This window comes from Carassius carassius, chromosome 5, assembly GCF_963082965.1.
Source record: "Carassius carassius chromosome 5, fCarCar2.1, whole genome shotgun sequence".
Lineage (NCBI taxonomy): Eukaryota > Metazoa > Chordata > Actinopteri > Cypriniformes > Cyprinidae > Carassius > Carassius carassius.
Genome location: NC_081759.1, coordinates 34,466,016 through 34,489,991, shown reverse-complemented (window position 1 = coordinate 34,489,991; position 23,976 = coordinate 34,466,016). Strand labels below are relative to the sequence as shown.

General features: G+C 36.3%; 1 protein-coding gene across 4 annotated transcripts in view; it reads left to right on the top strand.

Moving 5' to 3' along the window:
- Positions 1-23,976, top strand: part of unc5db (unc-5 netrin receptor Db) — a 142,240-nt gene that overhangs the window by 50,673 nt on the left and 67,591 nt on the right. For all 4 annotated transcript variants that reach the window (XM_059550863.1, XM_059550866.1, XM_059550865.1 and 1 more), the window contains exon 2: positions 21,609-21,824. In XM_059550863.1, the coding sequence (XP_059406846.1) occupies positions 21,609-21,824 (216 nt within the window). The remainder of the gene's footprint in view (positions 1-21,608; positions 21,825-23,976) is intronic.

Here is a 23,976-nt window from a genome sequence, read left to right as displayed (position 1 = left end):
TATGGATATATTCTGCATCCTTTAGGAGTGGGATTACTGAAAATATGTGCTTTAGTTATTCTCAGAAGGTGTTGTGGATCTTTAAAGATGTCCTGCTATGTATGTAGTTTGTGCTGTACAATCACCTCTGAGCTATTAAAACCCTGGTCCAAAATCAGCTATGCAGCTAGTAATTGATTTTCCAGATCAATACTGTCTAGCCCAGTGCAGAGAAATTTAAACAAACCCTAAATGATTGTGGGGGACTTTAAACATTGTCTTATTTAAACTGGGCATGCAATAACAAGCTGTTATACTATCATAATTCATTGTAAATCTTGACCTACGGATCATTAGCAGACAGCGTTGCTTATTAAGCAGTTGTTATTTTGAGGACTGATGGCTGAGGTGTAGTTGGCACGCAGAGCAAATTGTGGACTGCTCACCTTTTCCTGCTCTCTGCCTGCAGCTTAGCTGACAACACACTTTCTTCATCCATCAGAGAAACCAGCACATCAGTGTGAGACTTTGCAGAATGAACACCTTATCACTCTCTCCTTCCTTGTCAGTTTCCTTTGTGTCTCCCTGCCTGTTGCTGTTCTTTTTCTTGTTTTAAATATCATGGCATGTCAGTGAAAGTATAATTACATATTAACATGTATCATATTTGTGTGCATTATACATAAAAATAATTAGCTATAGTTATCTGCAAGTTGGAAGAAAGTAAGTCATTCAGGTTTGCAATAACATGAGGGTGAAAAAATGACCATATCTATATTTTTCAAGTTTGTGTATTTTCTTGAGCATACATTCTTTCTGATACAGGTTTTTCCAGTGAATGTCACGTACAGGTTCCCTCACTCTTTCTTCCACCAGCCTTAATTAGTATTAATCACTTCTCACACTTCTCGCCTTGTAAAAGCTGCCAGCTGCCAATTATCAGTGATTATTCTCATTTTGGTAGGGGAAGAAGTTGTGCTGTCAATAGTTGCGTTCTTATTCACAGGGTTCCTTCACAGTGTTCACTCCTCAAAATGTATCATTTGGAATGGATTGACAGGATTTGGGGTATTGTAAAATATTGTAATTTATATTTATTTACATTATATTCTATAACTCAGTGACTGGTGTGTAAATGTTCCTCTTTTCCTCTTCACTTGATCTGTATCACTGTATATAATTATGTCCTATTCTGTTTGCAGTGTCTTTCAGACTGAACATATACATTTCTCACAATTCAAATATGATGAGTGAATGCCATGGTTTTCTTTCAGGTTATTGGAATATTTCCGAATAGATTCACAGTTGCTTATTGGCATGCAAATTACTAGCATGTTGGCTGTGCATTAGTATTTATTAACACATATTAATGCCTTAATGTGCTTGACCCTATTTTAGATCCCTTAACCATACCAAATAAACCCAATATCTAAACATAGCTACTACAACAATGACCTTGCCAACTATTATTAAGCAGCAAATTAGGAGTTTATTGAGGGAAAACTGGTTAAATGGTATAGTTTACCCAAAAATGATTTTTTTTTATTTTCTCACCCTCATGTTGTTCCAAACCTATATGATTATGTTGAACATAAAAGAAGACATTGTAAAGAATGCTGGTAATCAAGCAGTTGATGGTCCCCATTTAATTCCATGGTATTTCTTTGCCTTCAATGGAAGAACATGAACTGGTTCTTCAAAATTCTTCACAATATCTTATTTTGTGTTCAGCATAAGAAATAAATTTATACAGGTTTTGAACAATATGACGATAAGTAAATTATGACAAAATTTACATTTTTGGATGAACAATTTCTTTTATAGTGAATAAGTACTACCAAGTAGTTGTGTGTGGATGTTTCAAAAATTTTGCAGTGGAGTATGGACTGTTTCTTTATTTTTTTCTTTTGAAAGCACAGCCCTCAATTAGCTACCGTCAGCCATATGAACTGATTTATACTTAGCAATACTTTTAGTGAAATAGTCTGTGTATGTCTTTCTCCTAGTCATTTATTTACATTTAGTTTGTTTTGAAGATATATTTCTAACAATTAGACATTGTGGAGTATTCAAGACAGACACCAGAGGTGGAAAGAGTACAAAAATATTCTACTCAAGTAAAAGTACCATTACATTAATGAAATTTTACTTAAGTACAAGTAAAAGTACCAGTCTAAAAATCTACTCAAGTAAAAGTAAAAAGTAGCTCATTTAAAATTTACTCAGAGTAAAAATTACTTAGTTACATTTTAACAGTGGGAGGGAGTCATAAATGGGACAGTCAAACTCAGTTCCTGGAGGGCCACAGTCCTGCACAGTTTAGATATAACCCTTATTAAACACACCTGATCCAGCTAATCTAATCATTTAGGTTTATTTGAAAACTACATAATATGTGTGCTGGTGCAGGGTTAGAACTAAACTCTGCAGGGCTACGACCCTCCAGGAACTGAGTTTGACACCCCTGGGATAGGCCTATTAATCTCAAACTAGTTGTTTTTAATTAAAGGAATCAGTTATTTAGAATAATAATACATTTGGGCTGTTGCCAGGGAAATCAGTATCAACAAACTCATCTTTTAATGCAGAGGAAATGCAGAAGATTCATTGGAAGTGGCATTTAGATGTATTACACTGTTTAGTGCAGGACAAGAATGCATTTAACCTGCAGTTACAAATGCATGAATAATGTTTTGATATACAAGACATAAAATGTTGAATACTCATTTGAAATGATAAGAAATTAATTATTTTAAAAAATCAAAAGATAGCCTACTTTAAATGTGAAATTAAAATGGCCAGTATGTGTCAGCAAGTCACTGTTAATAAGTGAGTCATTGCGATTGAACCGAATCATTTAAACGTTTGATTCATTCAGAAACGAAACACTGTCACGTTGCTCAGAGACGCAAAACTGTGCTTTGGTGGCTGTGTTTGGAATTATTTTCTGTTGTAGAAATAGAGCTAAAAAAGGCAATATGGTGTCTAAAACGCAAGTCTCTTAATTAACTTGTTTACTGAACTGTTATATATATATATGTATGTATATATTCATGATGATTTTTGGAGGAAAAGATGGCATTCTTTGTGTGATTTTGATTTAATATATGAAATTATATAAATATGTGAATTTTCTGCCCCTATATCTTCAATTTTGTGATCATTCTAAATGCATTTTAGGAGACTGAATCACACAGTGAAAGAACGCACAAAAATTCGCGCGCACATCATTAAAACAAAAATAGCACACTCCTCACCATGGTCTTTTTAGCTAATTTGTGCAAAACCTCTTGCTAAAATGTCAAAGCTTCATTTTAACCACCAATGCAACGATGCAATTATTAAGCGTACCTCTTCTTGCGAAGGGTTGATGTCTTGTCGAGATTTTATAAGCTGCTAGTTTGGTCTTCCTAGGCAAGTACAGCTTACACTGCATAATAGAGCATACATATGGCCATGGGTTCACTTCATTTCCTTCGGGTTCAACTTCAGAATATGACGGGGTTTCGTTTTCAGCGGTGTCTGCACCACTAACGCCTGTTTTGTCCGTCTGCATCTTTCTTGTGATTTTGGCGCCAGTTTGCCCTCCTGCCCATTATTTACTGCCTTAGTTTCCAGGGAGCGATTTATTTATTTTTTTTATTTATTTTTTTACTCAGTAATTAATGTGTTTTAAAATGTAGCGAAGTACAATACTTCAATCAAAATATACTTAAGTAAAAGTAAAATTACAAATTTAAAAAATTACTTTAAAAAGTATTAGTACACAAAAAAGCTACTCAATTACAGTAACGCGAGTAAATGTAATTAGTTACTTTCCACCTCTGACAGACACTAAAACCCTTTAACATTTGAGATGATTTTTATATCTTGTCTACTATATGGTATACTATCTTGTCTTGAATGTCAGTCAGTCTTCTCTCTTAGTTTTAATTAAATCCATGACTGAGCTCTATCAAAGGTCATATGCCAAGTTTGGATCAATAAAGAAGTACTGACCAAAGATTGAACTGGTTCGATAAATCTATAACTTTGCTCTAGTCCTTCAGCTTGAATCTTCTGCAATACAGTGGATGCTGCAAGGGATTATTATTTTTTTAATCTCCCACCCTCATTTCTTGTTCTGTAGTACTACAGTACTTGACGGTTAGTCACAGACAAACTTGCTTAATTTCTTTCATAGAAGAAAAGGTGGTGTGCCTTTTTAAAATTCATCTTGAAATTAGTATTCCTTAGTTTATTTGATAAAACACAGAAAATAATTATGAGGTCCAAATTAAAACTGTGAAAAGCTCTTTTGTTTGTTTCTTTTTTTGACAGTAGTTCTTGAGTTTGGTTCATACCCTGAAATCCAACTCACCACTTGGAAAAGGTCAAAATCAGATTGAAAAGCCACTACAGATATCATAGTCTGCATTTATCCCACATATACTTTGTGGATTACATGTTAGATGGGACTATCTTGCATCTGACACAAAAATGAAACCGACTGCTTTACATCTGTACGATGAAACAACATTATGTCTGATAACAATGCCATTTTGAAGAAAGTCTCTGAGAAAATGATGTCCAGCTGTGCCAGTATACCATTCTGGATGCTCTCATCTGTTGTGGTTAGACATCATATTCTAGAAGGTTAGATGTGCTTTGAGGAAAAAATCTGTTGCAGTGTTGACTTACAATTCTGCAGTAAAATGTCAGTCGATGAGTGGTGGCAGGTGGACTGCGATATGAAGCGAAATATGCATTAACGTTGGGCTGAAACGTATGAGATTGTTCACGCTTTGCCATTTTGGCAACTGATGCACAGCAGATGTGTCAGAGTTTTGGTATCAGATATCTGCTCTGTCATGATTGTCACTGTCCATAAATATGATATGCCTATGAAAAATGTCTGCTGGGGAAAATATTTTGAATGATTGATGGATCCAAAGAAGATTCTGCCCACAACATTGACCGAGACATCAAGGGTGATGTCATATTTAATAAACTAAATGGTGAGCATAAATGGATTACAACGCTAAGAGATGCGATTGTATTCATTCTTCCATTCTGTACACACAAAGGGTTTGCTTTAGAGAGCCTCAGCTCCAGCACACGTTGTCTTAGTAACTTTAATGAGAACTCAGGGGACAGCTGACCCCTCTGACTTTCTCTCGCATTTTTTAGTGAGGCCTGTATACAATGTGTTTTTTTTTTTTTAAGATTTAAAAAGCTATGATGTTAATGTAAATCATTTGAACAGGTTTTTTTTTGAGTGCATCTGTTAAAATATCTCTGTTTTATCTTCTTTATTTTTTTTTATTTATCTACGCACCTTTTTTGTACTATTAGAAATAGGCTACAATCTATACTAACTATACTATGCATCTATTTCTATACTAGATGTCACATTGTTACTGACAAATTTGTACTTCCTTTCCATTAGCTGTTTACAATTAGCCAATCCAAGTGTCTGTATTATTCTTTTACAAGGCATGAGCTTCTTCTTCTTTTTTTAAATTAAATTATAAATTATATATATATATATATATATATATATATATACACACACACACACACACACACACACACACACACACACACACACACACACACATATACACACACACATATATATATATATATATATATATATATATATAGACAAAATGCTCTATTTGCTTGTATTATGCCCCTTTTTGTACTATAACAAATAGGTTACATCTACTAGATGTCCATCCATTAGATGGTGGCTTTGTTTTCAGGATCTGCTCTGCATTTAGAGGATCTGCTACTGAATCCATTTGATATTCTGTTCACTGCTCAGTGAACATGGGGCCATGTTTTGCTACTTTTCTGTGAATAATGGCTTCAACTGTGATGCTAAAGTGCTGCAATATTGAAACTCTGTACCACAATTTGTTTATGTATTGAAATTGGAAGGTATAATTGCTTGAGAGAGAAAGGAGAATGTAATTGACTTTATTACATTAAACTAGCAGATTAATGAAGTGACAGAGTTTCCTCATTTAAAGTTCATTGCATTATTTCTTCCACTGCTATCTTAAAACTTAACACGTTAAGTGGTTTATATTCATATTGTTTGATACATGATAGCTTTAATGACAGAATTAAGAATTACAGTTGGCTATAATGCAGCAAATGGATCTGAAATGGCTCCGTGTATGTATATCATAATTTTAATGTTGACTCATGAAATACTATAAGTGCATTTGCATGGTTAGCTATTTTTTTAGCACGCTTGATTCAGTTTTTTTCTGTTTATTCCTTAATGCACATATAATTTGGTTTATGGTGTTGTTCAGAAGTGAGGGGAGCATGCTGTGGCGATGATAACTCTGTAGCAAGGCGTTTACATTGTAGAACTGGTACAACATTTGTCTCATTGGCTATTTTCATAGCTAAAACAGATTTGTCTGTTCTCCATTCTCATGCATCGCATTAGAGAAGATTGATAAGTGTGGCCCTGTGTGTGGGTTTATAGGTCATTTCCCCTGGATCTTTCACTAGCCCTTGAGAGCCCTCGTATCACCACATGGTAAATAAATCAGCCTGTGCAACTTTCCTCTGAAGAGATTTAATTTACCTCACAACCAGTGAGCTGGAAAGGGCTATTTTACTCACCTACCAAGTAAACAGAGGCTGTAGCCACAAAATAATCGACTGAGATAGAAAGGAAGCAAGAAAAGGGTAATGTCTTTTGAGGTTAGTGTCCACTCTAACTGATTTAGAAATCCTGTTTTTGCTCTTTGTTTCTTCCAAAACAAGTCAAAATCAGAGGTTAGAATACAAGAGACAAAAGTTATGCCTAGTATTTATAGAACAAATGAAGCAGCCAATGCACCAAATACATCATTTCATTTTTCACTTAAAACTGCCTGAACATTTTGTAATTATCAATGAGCCAGTCAAACCCTCTCAGCTTCTGCAGAGAAGACACGATTGTCCTCCCTTTCCATTATTCTTTCACAAGGCATACCAGCTTGATTTGTTTTTGGAAAAATATATAGCCAAAAACTTGTTTGGTTTTATTTATCAAACAAATATTGAGGATGGTACAGAGGGATTTTTAATTCATAATTTTTTTCCAAATCTTATAATTTAGGTACTGTATTTTACAGTAGGCAGTTGGAAATTGAGATGGAACTGGATTCTTTGTGTGTACTGATTGCATTATTGTTTAGTGACCCATTTCATTTTCATATTAAATAAATGCAATTCTTTGTATTATTACTCAGACAGAATGCTCTGGAAAAGGGCTGATTAAGAATGCTGCTTAAAATGATTCAAATTCCATTCTTGTGTGCACAGAGATTAAGATAAGCCAGAGGACTCTTGTTTTGATTTCATATTGATAGGATAATAGTCGCTACTGTATGTCATTTGCTCATATTTATTTTCATCTTGTTTTTTATTGCAAGAGGATCTTAAATGCCTGGTATTTAATTTTACTGGATTGTGTTTCATAGATTAGATTGTATTTCATTTATTTTCTAAACATCCCTACAAATTCTTTCATTTGCTATCAAACTGCTATTGATTGGAGTTCTGTACCCAGATGGCAGTCAGAATAAAGAACCCAAAAGATAACATTTTGCATAGTATTTTTTTTTAATAGTTTTTTTTCCACATGAAAGAAAGTCAGTAGCTAATTTAATAATATTCTCTGTGCTAATATAAAACATGTCTAATGTTATGCATGAAGCAGAATATGAAGGTAATTGTTCTCAGAGAGAGTCTCTTTTAGAATCTAGCTTTTCTTCTTCACCACTTAACATTTAATTTATTATTCACTTTTCTTCCTGCAAATGACAGTAGTTTCAATTTAATGAATTTTCTTATCTCATCTCACTTTTAGAGGATTACTAATGCAATATGGGAATGTATGCTTGTAAGGTGGGGTTGCATCTTAATTTGCAGTGTTGTACTATGCTGCTCATTACAGCATTTGATTTTAAGCTCTATTATTCAAGTGTGTCTTGTATCAAACTACTGTGAGTATGTTATTATCTAGAGGATGAAAAAAGAAAGCATTTGGAGGGCTCAAGCTAAAGATTCATTCCCATGTATTGCATCTATTGCTATGAAATCTCTTGATATGCAAGTCAATTGTTATTTAATCGATGCCATTTCATATTGTTTCTATCTAGAATTTCAGTTGTGATATGTCAGTATGCAACATGAAGCACAAAGCAAATTCAATTATCAGACATTTCTCATTCATGAATGTAATTAATCTAGCCCCACTTTGAGGGTTCCCAGGCCCCACTTATTCATTGTAATCACCTGTGTAGGAATACCACAGCTAAAATTTAAATTACACTCTTGACTTAATATTGTTATTAGTTGCAGAAATAGAGGGTGGCCTCCTGTAGAGCTTCCATCTGCTGGAACACCTTCCACATATGACAGATACCGGAAGTGAGAGAAGAGTGTTTATTACTTTTGAAATTATGAAAATCATGGATTTGCCCCAAGAGGCCTTTATTCACCCCCTAGAGCACAGTTACTCATTGCGCGGCTCGCGAGCCGCATGCGGCTCGTCAAGCTATAACTGGCGGCTTGCATAGTAGCTTACAGTATCACACTGCCACTTGCCTTCAGAGCATGTGAGGCGGGAGCGAGCGGGGAGCGCGAGCGGGCGGATCTTGGACAGAGCGCAGAGCGCAGAGCGGCAATTTCAAAAGGACGGTGGACGGAGCGTCGCATTTCCCACTCCAATTTCGCTCTGCTCACACCACGAGTCTGAAGCATGCTCATTCAAGCCTTACCCTGAATCCATTAGTCTTGCACAGTCATCAACAGTAGACTATTTTCAAGCAAAACTTGGCTCAATAATGGAGTTCAAAAAGTAAAATGAGAATTCATACAGGTGTAGCCTATCAATATAAGTCGCTCCGGAGTAGCCTATAAGGCGCATCAGTCAAAAAATGCGCCATGAAGAAGAAAAAACATATAGGCCTAGCCTCGCACTGGACTATAAGTCGCATTTATTTAGAAATGTATAAAAAAAAAAAAAAATATCTTATGGACGGGACAGTTCTCCGTTACGGACGTGAGCGCTCTGACAGCGGCACTAGGACTGCTTTAAAACTTTCACTGAGACCTCAAACAGAAAGCACAAAGCCTGCCTTTAAATTTGATTTCGTTTTGTATTAATTGTATCTTAATTTTAATCAAGGTTTCATCAACCAATTGTCTGGATTTAATAAGAAGTAAATAGAAAATAGATAACCACGATACGAAGGAGCCGGTGTGAACCTGGAGTTTGTCTCATGAATGAACCGAAACTCAGCGTATAGCCTACTTGCCTCACAGACCCAACAAATAGGCTATATATAAAGCTTGAAATGTCTACTTTTAAACAAAAAAATTCAAAACGAAAGAAAACAGACTGCTCTCCCTCCCGTATGAAATGTGCATTTCTCTCAGGCGCGTTCACTACTGCGAAGATCACGAGTCAGCATCTTTCTAGCCGACAGACATAAAAAAAAATTAAATGTCTTCTGCTATATTTTACATATTCATAATCATTAATTTTGCCGGTTCGTTGTGACAGCTTTTAGGTGCCCTTAAATGTTTCATGAATGCATCAGCACTGAAAACATAGAGATTTTTTTTTTCTTTTGGGGGCATTTTGTTTGACATGCATGCCAGCTTTCACTCATCCCACTATTAAAGTAAATCTGTTCTTAAACGAAAATGTATTGGCCGTGTTATTTCTTTTTTGTGGGATGTCCAATTTATATGTAGAAATGCACATTTGCAAAGGTGACTTAGTATGTTGTCGTAAAAGTGGCTCGCCTTTTGATTTTGCTCTGCCAATGTGGGTCTTGTGAAAAAAATAATGAGGATCACTGCCCTAGAGCCATGTAAGGCACATTTTATTATGGATATGTGAGCTTCATTTGACGTCTTGTGGACTGTTCAACAGAAACAAAAATCATAGAGGTTGGAATATCTAGGAAAATCTTTTTATTAGGGATGCTTCGATCAGGATTTTTGCAGTCGATACCAAGTACCAATTTCTTGTCATGATGATCAGCCGATACCGATGCTGATTCTGATGCTTCAAGCCAGAGATGGCCACTTGAGTTAGTGACTCGGACTTGAGTCGCATTTTTATAGACTTCAGATTTGATTCATAATTTACCTGAAATGACTCCAGACTTGACTCAACTCCAGGAAAATTGTAAAAGTTACTCCAGTCTTTTATCCTTAAATACTTACATAACTGATATTCAAAATGCAGACCGCATCTGCACCCCGGCATCCATCCAGACCTCAAGCCTTAAACATAGCACGATTTTAACCATTTTTTTGAGCAGCGCATCAAAACAGCAAAGTGGATCACATAACAAGCGCTCAGGGTCATTTATAATAAATATATTTCAAAGTTATGTCTTCTAGTATTTTTATTGAAAGCCAAACGTGCTTTGTTCAAGCCCTTTCAGCTCTGTGCGCTTTCTCTTTCTCTCTCTCCGGACACGCCAGCATCAAGTTTAGATGACGTGGTTTTTTAAAAACTACAGAAACAACAAAACACAGCAGAAAACAACAATGCTTCAAATATAGTTATACTGTGGAGGACAACATAAACATTTAATTAAAAAAACTAAAAAGCATTTAAACTCCTAAAAGAACTAATTGGAGAAGTCTGATGTAACACATAAGGTTTAATACTGTCCACTATAAGACTGAACAGTAAAAAAAAAAAAAAAAAAAAAGGAGGAAAACATTTAAACTACTGAAAGAACAAAACTGTTCGGTTACGGTTATATCCACAGGTGACGTGGATAATCCGAAGGTCGGGTAATAAAAAAAATTGCATTCTGATTATTTGCGGGTGGGTCACGGGTGGATAAAATTATGCAAATGTTAACTACATTTATTTTTAAATACAGTTATTTTTTCATCAGGCAGGCGATTTTCTCTGTGTGTGTGTGAGTTCCACATTCCAGATAAAGTTTAAAAGGAGTAAAGCCTGTGGTAATGCTATTGAGTAGGCTAATATATGTGGCCAAATAAGATAATTTGTTTTATGAATAAATGTTAGCTGTTCATGATCAGCGTATTATGTTACCGTTACCCCTTACTTCAACAAGGTTTTATTCTGTCTTCCACGCTGTGACAACTAACAAAAGACTTAATTTTTGCCAAGCAGAATGGAGAGCCACTTCAGAAATGTGCCGCAGCTGGCCAGAATACACACAAGCACTGACTAGAGTGGCCATGATCAGCTCTGGTTCCCGTGGAGCCATATTGCACTGCAGACGTGCACAGTGATGTGCAGATCAGCTCTACAGTACGTCACTGAATCTGCTGTTAAAAATGAATCATCATATCATCATGCCAAACACGCAGGACAAATTAAATCTTCATTGTTTCTTGAAATGTCATAGCATTTCCACACGGGCGATGACATGACTGTGGTTCCAAATAATTTATGTCCCCACACATCATGTAGGTCGTCATGCATTGACGTTATCAAATTGAGATCGGTTCGTGAGATCAGCCAAGTGTAGTGAGTACCAATAGAGTCATAAAATGTGATTATCGGCTGATACCGATCTCCGGCCGATCGATCGGACCGTCCCTATTTTTTATGTAACTCCGACTGGATTCGTCTGAAAGAAGAAAGTCATATAAACTTAGGATGCCTCGAGGGTAAGTACAACACAGGCTAATTTTCATTTTTGGGTGAACTAACCCTTTAATAAAATCACAGACAATACAAAGCCCTTAAAGATGTTTAAAACATCCATTTCTGAATCGCAAAAGTCTGATATCCACAACAGACATCATTAGTGGCACCGTAGATGGCAAGGTACAAAAATTGAGCGAGTAGTGGCATGGTCTTGATATTATTGTTTTAGCCACTAAAGGCACATCGGCTTAACTGTTAGGATTGTTGACAGCAGAGCTTTTTGTCCCAGATCTCTTCTGCTAGCCTGTTTTGATGGTTTCTAGTGCCAGGAGAGCAGATGGGCATCAATGCCATCAAAGGTAAATGTGAGATGGGCTGAGGGAGCCAGCAACCTCCTCTGTGTCACTGCAGACAAATCTGAGAGCTAATGTTGCTGATAAGGTAAAATGACACCTGTAATGAATGCCCAAAAATGAAAAAGTGTGACCGGAGTGCTGAATGTGTGGAATTGAGAATAGAGTCAGATCTGTAAAGTGGAGAGAGAGAAAACGAGTGAATACATTTTTTTTTTTTTTTGTGAGCTTCAAGTACTGGCTGCTTTTCACACTTTTGACCATACGTTCAGCTAGTGAAACAACTTCCTTAACATGCAGCACACATCTTTTAGTGAGCCAAAACTGGAACTACAACAAAAACTCCTTCTACAAAGATCTTCAAGTGATAGAAGGAGTTCTAAACCCATTCTGTGGAGGAAATGTTGTCTGCCAGGCTAATTTGAATGTGTAGAGCTGCTGGTTCCTGTGGGTTGTACTCCTACAACTTGATATGACAACAGGTTTAGTTTGTAGTTCTCATCAAAGCCTTCTAAGTGATTGGGTTCAACCACTTTAAAGCAGTAATTGCAAACCCAAGGTAGTTAAGCAAGTTTAAGTTGGCGCTTGAAAATATTTTGATTTGCATATATGTATGTATATGATTAAATAAGTCATTACTATAGGGTTAAATATTTTGTTATTATATATTTTGTTATCTTGTATTTTGAATAAACAGCATTTTCAAAGAAAAATTATGTTTGACAATTTGAACAATTTGAACATTTATGTAGTATATAAAGACTCATTATAAAGCGGTTTATTAATGCATCAGTCCTTGTCTTGCTCACATTTTTATTTACTCTAAATTAACAGATTTCTGTTGTTTAGTTTAAAAATTAGTCATTGGATGTTACCATTTTCATTTTAGACTATTCATCAGTGGTCGAAATCTTCACCACAGAGGAATAGAGTGTTTGTCTCTTTCTATCAGCATCTAAGTCTCTGTCCTTCATTAAAACCTATTATGCCCTTCACCAAACATGTACGTGCAGCAACAGGTACTGGAAAGTTCATCCTGTCATGAAAATACATATCCTTTCGATACAGAATGTATGTGGTGAAGGCAGTGACATCCAAGTAGCATTCCACAACTTCCTGTTTTTACTCAGTAACTTACAGAGACAGCATGTCAGCTTCGTCCACCTGGTCCATATGCTCATCGCAATCATCTTGTTGCAGTGGCAACCTTTTTGCTCCTTGTCACATTAGTGAAGGATGCAGGACAGTAGCTGTTTGACAGAAATGCTACACTAACTTATCTTTCCAACTCACAGATGAAATTGCATCAGAAGTTAGACAGTCCTTTCTGAAGTCCCTGAGCTGATAAATTATTTTTGGTGGACACCATCTTTTGCTCAATTTAACTGTTGTTTAATCCTAATTTGTACTGTTTAGTTTGGCTGCAGTGCTTTTGATAATTATAGTTCTGTTTCCTAAGATGTTGAAATTATACAGCTTTCCATAGCCTGGCCAGAAACCTGCTGAAAATGTTGATACTTATCAAAATGGAAATGGAGTGTCTCTCATCTCTTAGAGGATCACCATCTCAGCTTGAGTGTGATGTTAATTGCCATCAAAGCCTATTTCCTTCATGTTAAAAAGACAGAAAGTTTGTTGAGTTTAGATGCATAGAGTAACTTGAAATGTAGTGTGCATTAAAGATCTTCATCAAATAATGAGAGAATCCACTGGGTCCCTCAATTCATTCATTCATTCAAAACAAGATGATTCCATACTGTTTCTTCAATATATATTTCTCAACCCTGATGTTTATCTCCTGATGTGGACACTTTAATGTATATATTTTAGCAAATATCAAAGCAAAAAAAGATAACTTTTCCCCTGATTGGTGGGATTTTCATCCAACAAGTATGGCTATGGTCAATGTCTGCCCAGCTAGATTTTCACAGTTTTGAAATTTGTGAAATACATTCCTTTTGACATGCCCTACAGCATTCATCTGATCTTGTCAGTTAAGATTTTAGTTTAACCAAGCCCTTCACATGTAGCGCGTCAACGAATTTGATTGTGAGGGTGCCATCTGGAAATGACAAGGCATCCTGAATTTGTCATTTTCGTCCAAACCTGAGCAAGTTTGGGATCAGGACAGCCTACTGCCAAAAAAATCTCCTAAAATTAAATGTATGCTTGTATTTTAAAGGTATAGTTTACTCATAATTTAATTCAGTTTCTGTGTGTAACTACCTTATTTTCACCTTATGCCTAGATTTAATTTACATCACTGCTGTAACAGTGAAGACTAGATGAAAAGTTTAAAGGGCACCTATTGTGCACCTTTTTCTAATATGTAATTTAAGTATCAGGTGTCACCAGAATGTGTCTGTGAAGTTTCAGTTCAAAAGCCACAGATTATTCCACAGATTATTTAATAACATTTTGAAAATGCATATTTTGAGTGGAAATAGAACCATTATAATGTTTTTGTGCACATCTTTTTTAAATGCAAATGAGCGGCTGTTTCCTGCCCACTTTTTTAGAAAAGGGCTGTGCCTTTACAGCTCAAACCTCAGATACTCTATCAAATGGCATCTGAATAGTTTTGATTTGTCATGTCTATCAAGCTGAAATCATACATTTTAAAGCTATATCAGTTTAAAGTTTTGATATACTGTTTTCTGAGCACACATATCCGAAGCATGAACACAGAAAGCAGCTGTCACGTGACATGTGAGTACTAAACTAAGGTTTGGATGTTTTCTTTCATATCTTGTTGTGCTTAAACAGTAAAATACACACCAATTTATGTTAAAAACAGACATAAGTTACAAAAAACAGTTGGATATGTTTGTGAAGGTAGTCAGCTGGGGAAGAAATTGTATGTTTATATTACAGTAGATCTATGTATTAAGTAACAGCAGCATAATATACAGTACTGTCTATGCTGTTAACTTGACCTAAACAATAAAATAAAACCATAGTGTCACTCTTTCAGGATTGGACCTGTTGTCATTTCAGTTCCTGTTTTTCCTTATTTGGTCTGTTTCCTGTCCTTGTTTGGTTCTATTATAACTGATTCCCTGCACCTGTCTGTTCCTCTTTATCCTGCCTTTATAAGCCCATGTCCTTTGTGTTCAGTTTTATAATAATAATAATAATAATAATTTATATAGCGCTTTTCTTGGTGCTCAAAGCCCTTTACGTGAAAGTTTTGTCGGGTCTACCAATTCGATACGTGTTTCTTCCTCCTGTTCTCCCTTTTTGGATTTACTCCTGTGTTGAATTAATAAAGACTGACCGATCGATTATCCTCAACTCTGTGTTCCTTCTGGCACAGTAGTGTGACACGCTTACTTTTCTTGAATAATTTCTGTAGCTCTAATAATAAGACACTTCTTACTTGAATGCTGCTTTTAAATGCTCTACCGTGAAGACAAACATGGTAGATTGTGTGCGGCTCACTCAGACTGGGGCCTGTAAAATGTGACATCAATTTTGCATTATAGGTGTTCTTTCAAATATACCAATATTTTATTTTTGTTGTATGTTACAGAACCATAATAACACGATCTAAGAAGATCATGTGCAAGTTAAAATTATAGGTTGAATTTAGGTTTAAAGAATTTAGGGCTTCAGTAAGTGATTCTAAAATCTTTACTCATTTTAGTCTGGTCTTATAATTTTAATAGAATCTTTTTTTTTTTTTGTTAATCAAAGGTAGCAAAACTCTTTTCCATATGTTCCTTGCTCCCTGCAGAAAGCATGTGCATGTACGTGATTGAATGAACAGAAGGAGGGATAGTTGAGACTTCAATTATAACCCGAAAGCCTCCCTCCCTTTCCAACTCTTTCTCACTTCCTCTCTCTCACACTTCCTTTCTCTTCCTCTCACTCTCATCCCTTCACCTTAGATGGGATTATCTTGACACTTTCTGACACTTCTGACTTAAAATTCTCAGCTTGTTGAAATCCAACAGAGTCCTCGCCATGTAACCCCCACATGCTCACTTGTACACATACTCTCCTCCTCTCGTGTCAAACCCTCTTCAGAAATCCATGAGAGGCTTTGGTGTGAAAGTAAAGTACATGGTTTTAAAGGGCAGGAGCTTTTGGAGCATGTGCTGAAACAGTGATGTGTAACTACATCAGGTGACTACTTGGTGATGAGGACTGATGGATGTCAAATGCATTTCCATGTAACCCACAAGCCAAGCTATTTTCTATGCACTTTCATTACAGAAAGCCAGAGAGGCCAAAATAGCTGACATGGGAATTTCTGACACATTATGAGCTATTTGGAAATGTGCTTTATGAGATTATTAGAACTAGAGGTTTAGTGTTGCACTGACTCATAATGGCTGAATTCAAGCATGATTGATCAACATTTAGATTTTGTTTGTACAGAAGAAAAACAGCAAAACATTTAGGTTACTATACATATAGATGTATAAAGGATTTTGCTATGCCTGTATATTCCATTCAGAAGTTTGGAATTAGCAAGATTTTGTTTTTGTTTTTTAAAATGATGTATTTGTCTGATCAAAAATCAACCAAACAGTATTATTGTGAAAAATGTATTTTTTTTTGGAAAATATTTTTTAATTAAATTTTTGTAGAATTTATTCTTGTTAAATTTTAGCAGCCATATTTCCAGTCTTCAGAGTAACATGATTTTTCAGAAATCATTCTTATATGCTAATTTGCTAATCTAACAATTGTTCATGATTAGTAGCCTGTTTTGGTGGATGAAATAAATTAAGATAAAGAAAATGGTTGGAAAATATTATGAGTCTTATGAATCAGCCTAAAACAACAATTAAGAACAACCTTGATTACTGTATGTCGTGGAGAATAGGGCAGTTTAAACAGAAATCCAGCTAATCAGGGAAAGATAACAAAGTCATCACTTTCTTAAATGCTAAAATTCACTAGGGACAGCCATCGCTGCCATTTAACAATCATAATAGATGATATCATCTAAATGTAATGAACTGAGAGATGAGTTGAAAGAGGGAAAAAATGCACAAAATAAACATCACTAAAGAAACAACACCTAGAGCTCTAGGGAGCTGGCGTGATGCTGTCTCACCTCATGGTTTGAAGTTTTTGTAAGAGTGCGATAAACACACATCATTATGCAGTTTTTTTACGGTCTTTACTGAAAAGTACATTATTGAATCACCTGGATTAGTATATTATTTAACTCTACCTCTTTTCTGTCTAATATTGGACAGTCTATGGACATTCATTGCAGAGGCTGTAAAATTAACTAGCATAATGAGAATATGAATGACTTATTGGTGGCTTGCTTGTTAGAGTCATTAGGACTTGTGTTTATGCTCATCTGTCATAGGAGGAGCCGAAAGAATTGTCTCTGCTGTTTTTATAGTGCATGGATTGTTCCAGTTATCCATTACCTTTTATTGCAGTAAGTGTGCAGGCACTGCTAAAAGGGTAAGGCCAACAATTAGCACTCTGGGAATCAGTGTGAACTCAAAACCAGTTATAGATGTGCACAGGCCCATTAACCACTACACCGTCCTCTCATTCTTTTATACTTCATTACTTTCCCTCATTGAATTTGAACATGGGAAGGTGTTTATAATTGGGTGTGTTTTATGATGGTCGACTGTATTGTTGTTTTCCCATTGAACTTCGTCTGGAAGATGAACTCTAGGGATAGTGTAACGACTGGGTGAAGGAGTGGCAGGAAGCAAGTGCGAGATTAATGAGATTTAATGAAAACAATGAGACAATACAAAACTGAGACACAAATAACGCTGGTGAGTTGGCAGCAGGAGAGGGTGACACAGGAACTGCGGGGAAGCGAGCCGAAGGTAAGTGGTGTTGCTTGGTGGTGGGTTGCATAGAGTGGATGGGGTTCTGGGGAGACACAGACATCCAACGCAGAAACACACAAGAAAGCAAGGTATAGGTTACCGTGATCTCTGAAACAATGCTCTCACGAACACAAGACGCTAGACAAGCCAATATATAGGGATGAGTAATGAGTGACAGCTGTTGCTGATGACAATTAACGGAGACGCCCACAAACCAATCAGTGCTGACGTGTAACACACAGACTTCACCCACAAAGTGCAAAACCCAGAGATCACGGTTTACCAACCGTGACAGATAGTTACACATTATTTACCCATCCTCATGTGGCTTTTCCCGTACAAATAACAAAAATGCAGCATGCAAAGATTTTGTGTGAGAAATAAACTGAAATCATTTATTTTGTTTTTCATTGAAGAAGAAAAAATAGACACAACAACATTGAGGGTGAATAGGCAAATAAGGTGGGTAAATTTTCACTATAAAATGTCTTTTCCTTCATTGCAGAACCAGCAGCAGTCACTAGTCATGAAATTGCTTAAATATACGCTGACAAAGTTAAAGTACAAAGTGATCTTGCTTGTTCACCTATTGACCCATATTGTAAAAGGGCATTTTTAAGCCACTCTGTGTAACTAATATATTGATGGTAACAGTATTGTATAGATCAATACAGGTTATATCAATACAGGTTTGCATTTAGATAACAGAGCAAGAGGTCAAGAACATAAACATGCTGATAAGAATTAGCTTTAACCTTCACCTTGTGTTCCATTTACTTTATTAGAATAATTGATATATGCATCTCTCTGTTCTTTCCAGCATAATCGCTGCTAATGGCTTGTAAATCTTTCAAAATATTTTCCTAATGTTATTATTATTTCATCATAATTTTTGTTGAAGTTTAGTAAGATGCTGTGTCTGATTCATGTTTAATTCATTGCAAGGCCGTTTGGGTGAAATAAAGTTTAGACTCTCTTCACAGCAACAGATGGCAGATGGATCTGGAGTCATTTCAAGTTGCTCCTTCTATTCATCACTGAAATGTGTGAAACGGATGTTGGGAATTTTTGCTGGTAAAGGAAGGACCAGACTACTCATAGGGAACTGTACTTCTAATGCTACAATTCAAATTAGAGAAATACCATGCAATGTTAAGGGCAGACATTTGCATGAATGGAAAACAAGCTAATTCAGCAGGGCAATGCATGTGCTTTAAATAATACATGGGCTTAAAAGATTGGCAGATCTACAAGGAAGAATAATGAATTCTGTTCAAAAGGTTGCGGCTGCCTTTTCTACCATTGACCCTCTGTAGCAGAGGGAAGTGAAGTCGTCGTATTCTGCTCATGATACAATTTTCATCTTGTCACCCACCTATCTGCAACACTGCACAGCAGGATTGTGTCCTTCTTTTCTTCCTTTGTCTCGGTAGTACAAAACAGAGGATATTCATGGTTTTGCACAATGGAAGTGACCTGATGTCATGGGATTGAAGCTGCATGCCTGTTTTGTTAAAATCCATTTGTTTTCCCAACCAAACTTTTGGAAGTGCTTATGCATAGAATGAACAGAAAAAGGGTTGAGCTGTGATACTTTCTAAAATTGTGCGCTGTTTTTGCTCCTATACTAAACCGAGAAAACAGCAGAGAACTTATTTTTACACCAAAGTTGATCACCTATGGTCTTATCGCCCTCTCCATGAGGAAGCTGAGATTTTAGTCAAAGGTGACAAAATAACCAGAAATTGTGAAGAATTGGAAGTTAAATATGCTGATGTAATTCTGTGTTGTTTTCCAGGCAATCTGTCTATCCTCGGTGCTCTGTGCAACCAAGACAAATTTCTGTCCACCGTGAGACTGCCAGCAAACATCTGCAGAGGCAGAGTAACATTTCATTTTGAATTATTTAGAGTGAGCTCCATGTTTTGTACCTTGAACTTTGAAACCCAGTGTAATATCGTGCATCTAAGATTTCATGCTGTTGCCTCCTTACCCATGGGGTGATCTGTGACATTATCCTGACATCCCTAGTGTGACTTTGCTTTTGCACTTGGTGATTCTGCCCAGAATGCACTTCTCCGTGAACTAGGTATCACACCTGGGAATATAACTCTGAATGATAACATTTGTTTTCTCTGGTGCTTCTTCGAAGCTTTTTTTCTATAACCAGAATATATTTTGTATACGTATATAACCGAATGATTTTTAATCGTATGTCAAAGTGCTGTTGGCATGTTTTGTTTTAAGCATCGTCCACTCTCCAGCAATTTTGCCCCTCTTAAAAGCTTGTCAAGAAAATCATGGAAGATGAGGGGAATAAAGTAGTCATAAGTCTGATAATAGTTGACTGGGGGAGACCAGAGGCAATTGTAACACTAAATTTCTTTACAAACAATCTAGACAGATGATACTTGAGTGGAGCTGTACACAGTAATGGCAATTCAATTGCTGGAGGTCACTAGGTCAGTCTACAGTGATTCACTTAGCAGCTGACTATGAGGTAGTATCCAGCTGTATGTAATAGTGGGTTACTGTCTGCACTACTAATGATAGTCTGATCATTTCTGTGTTTTTTTTTGCACTAGGGAAGCATGATGTATCTGTACTATATTAATTAGTTATTGATTGATATTAGACATTTTTTAAATGTACTGTCTGTCTCGTGTTATAATTAAGTTTGGATTCAGTTTAGGGTATTATTTATTGTTTTTAAATAGTCATTTATGCCCCTTTGGTTGCATTTATATGATCAAAAATACAGTAAGAAGTTAAATTGTGGAAGATTACATGACTGTTTTTATTGTTGTATATTACATATTTTAGAAATGCCTGTTCTTCTGCATTATCAATATTAAAAGAGAATATGAAGTGAGTATGAGTTACAAAAAAAAGCAGTTAACTGTTTTCAGTGTGTGGGTGTGTGTGTGTATGCATACATTCTTTATTCATTTCACATGACAGCAAATGTGGGAGGAGGAAAAAAATGAAAGTCTATTAGATTTCAGTGGGCAGAGCTGAATTAGCTGCTAGTTTAATGGCTTTCATGGGATTTTACACATCTGACAGACTTCGCAGTATATGGCCGGTCTCTCATGGGTGGAGTGTTTTATTCCAGAGTTTCAGAGATGGTGTAGGCAATTACAATTATTAAAATGGTATTCATGTGAATATCTCCAAATAAAATCTCTCTTAATTCCCTTCATCCTTTACACCTCTTTATCTGTCTTATTTCTCTTGTCTCTGTCGACCTGTCTGCTATTTTAGTCTTCCTTCCATTAAAAAGAAGGATGGCAGAAAGAAAGAAAAATAAAACACACCAGGCCCAGGGAAGAGCATTCTAACTTTTTTTCTGCACTAAGATGCATTTTAGCTCATCAGTCAAACACAAAGCAATCAGTCGCACTCTCTTCCATCGCTAATTCTTTTATTCTTTTCATCACAAAAGCACTCAGGGAAAGCTAATGCGTTTTTAAAGAAGAAAATGGCTTGAATTGTTTTAGCGGAATTGTATCTTTGGCACACAGTTTAAAATCAATGGGAAGCTCAGAACATTCCCAGAGGAAAAGCACCATATTTACAAACCTGAAGCTGTATTAAATGCAGACCACATTTAGTTATGATTGTGACAGTATTTGTTAATTTTTTTAGCAAATAATTGTATGTACAAGGCACAAGGAAAATTATGTATCTGGGGTGTTCATAGATCTAACAAATGGCCATAAAAAATAAGATGTCATGAGTTTAAATTCTTAGTACATGTGTTAGAGAAGTGTGCTTGTTTTTTACATGTATTAATTGATTTAACAGGAACCGTCAGTGACGCCCTTGCTGATTCTCTGTCATCAGTTGGTGGGACATTACCTCACTTCCTGCAAGAGCCTGAGGATGCTTACATTATCAAAAACAACCCAATCAAGTTGCGCTGTCGAGCAACTCCTGCCCTGCAGATCTTCTTCAAATGTAATGGGGAATGGGTCCATCAGAACCAACATACCTCACAAGAGTACATGGACCAAAACACTGGTAAGACAAGTCATTCCAGTCACCTGGCACAAATTCACCTCTATTTCACATCTTTGCATTGACTTTGTATGTAATCTACTCACGCAAATAATTAAATTTGTGTTTGGTGTAAATACATTAGATCTATTAGATCCCTAATAGATCCTTTTTCTCGTTGCCTCCTGTAGTTTTTCTGATCTGTATTTTTCTTTGTTCTATTATGAAAGTGCTATCTAAAAAAGTCAAGAATAAATATGATGAAATTGGCCTGTTGGTAAATGTTGTTAACTATATTCACTGTTATATAGAAGTTTATTCCATAAATTGCTTCATAATTTATCGCCATTTTCACACTACAGATGGTAATTTCCCAGTTAGACTGTGTTACACTAGAAATTTCGATGCGCATCATGATATTCTCATGAATAAATAAGTTCACGGTTGGGGTGATATGGCATTGCGATATTATTTCAACATCTGTCATGATACAATAATATGGAGATTCTTTTTTGGTTACCATGGCTGTTGTTGTGGTTCAAAACTGAAATTTATGTTGGATTATTTTTTTAAAGTTCTGTAACATTCATTTCATGTTTCCTTGGCAACTTGCCGGCTACAGTAAGGTCCAGTACAATTAAGGCTGAATTACAGGAACTGTCAGAGGTACACATTTGACTGTGCATTGATTAGAAGATTTCATCTTTTGTATTTCCAAAAAATAAAAGCCTAATCCACTAGCTTCTCAGAACCACAGTATGATTAGTCCACATAGGTGGTTTCCTCACATGAAGGCTATGTCCCAGAAAGATCCTCTTAATTGCTTCTGGAAGTTCATTATTGTGTGATTGCTGTGCTGTGAAATTGTTGTGGGCATGATAATGGGGAAATGAAAAATCACAACAAATTATTTTCCCGTCTATGTATGGGAAATGTCAGAGAAGTTTAGGCAAACTTGCCTGTCACTTGTCACATTCTGTAAATGCATTGCCAAACAAAATGTCTCAGTTTGTGCTTTTGCATTGATTATATGCTCAGAAATTGGTCTGGAAGGCTGCACCCTGCATCTCTCCTGTTTTTTATCCACAGTAAAGAATGAGGTGACTTCTACCGATTTATCACAGATTATCTGCTTGCCGATCTCAGTTTCATTTCGATACTGTACATACATGCTAAAGACTTTGCAACATGTTTTCTTGCCCCTATTTCTGCACCCTTGAGCATTTGCATTGCACACAGATTCATCATACCATTGCCCTCCAAGGACACATCATCATTACAAATACAAGTCAGGTTCAGTGGTCATAAATGAAGATAGGTTCTGGATGTCTCATCCTCATTCCGCTGAAAATTTTGTTCCTTTATCCAGCTCACTATCTGTTGTACAATAAATTTACAACAGATGTCCAGCTACAATATGGAAATCAGTAATTTCCTCCCCTGAGAATATACTTCCCCCATTACCAGGTTCACTGCCTGCAGTGTTGCCAAGGTGATGAAATGTATCAGTCTGGGCCCAAGTGGATTTGCAATTAGAAGAGCCAGAGGAAGTCTCCGTTCGGCCAATCACATTGCCAGCTTTACATCAGTGCTAAACTCATAACCAGCAATTACGACATCCTTTATAGGGCCCCACCATGCCACCATAATGGATGACAAAAACGGGGATTGGATTAGAGAGACGCTAATCAGAGCCACAGATCTACAAAGAATTGGATTTTATCGATTAGAGCATGGGTCTTCAATGTCATCGCGAGCAGAAGATAAGATCTCTTATTTACCAGCCATCCAGATAAGCAGCAACACATTGCCCTTGAGTTTAGACCAGGTGAAGATCGAGAGGTACCAGTCCAAACCTATTGGACTTATAATTTCTTACTTTATTTTCGGGGATTTTGTTTGCATTTGTGGCAACAAATTAAGATCATGGAGTCAGTTTTGTTTTTAATTATGTTGGGAACAGAAAACAGTCGACAGAAGGATAGCAGAAGGGGCTGTCATGTTTATAGCTGATAAATATAGGTGATTTTCTCCTTCATAAACAAACAAATGGGTGACACTGTTGATCAGCTCAAATGTGTATCTTAATCTAATTCATTTAAAGTTTTCCCATGGTGCATCAACGGATATTTTTCTAAAACTGATATAAAATTGGTGCAGGCACCAATAGGGATGT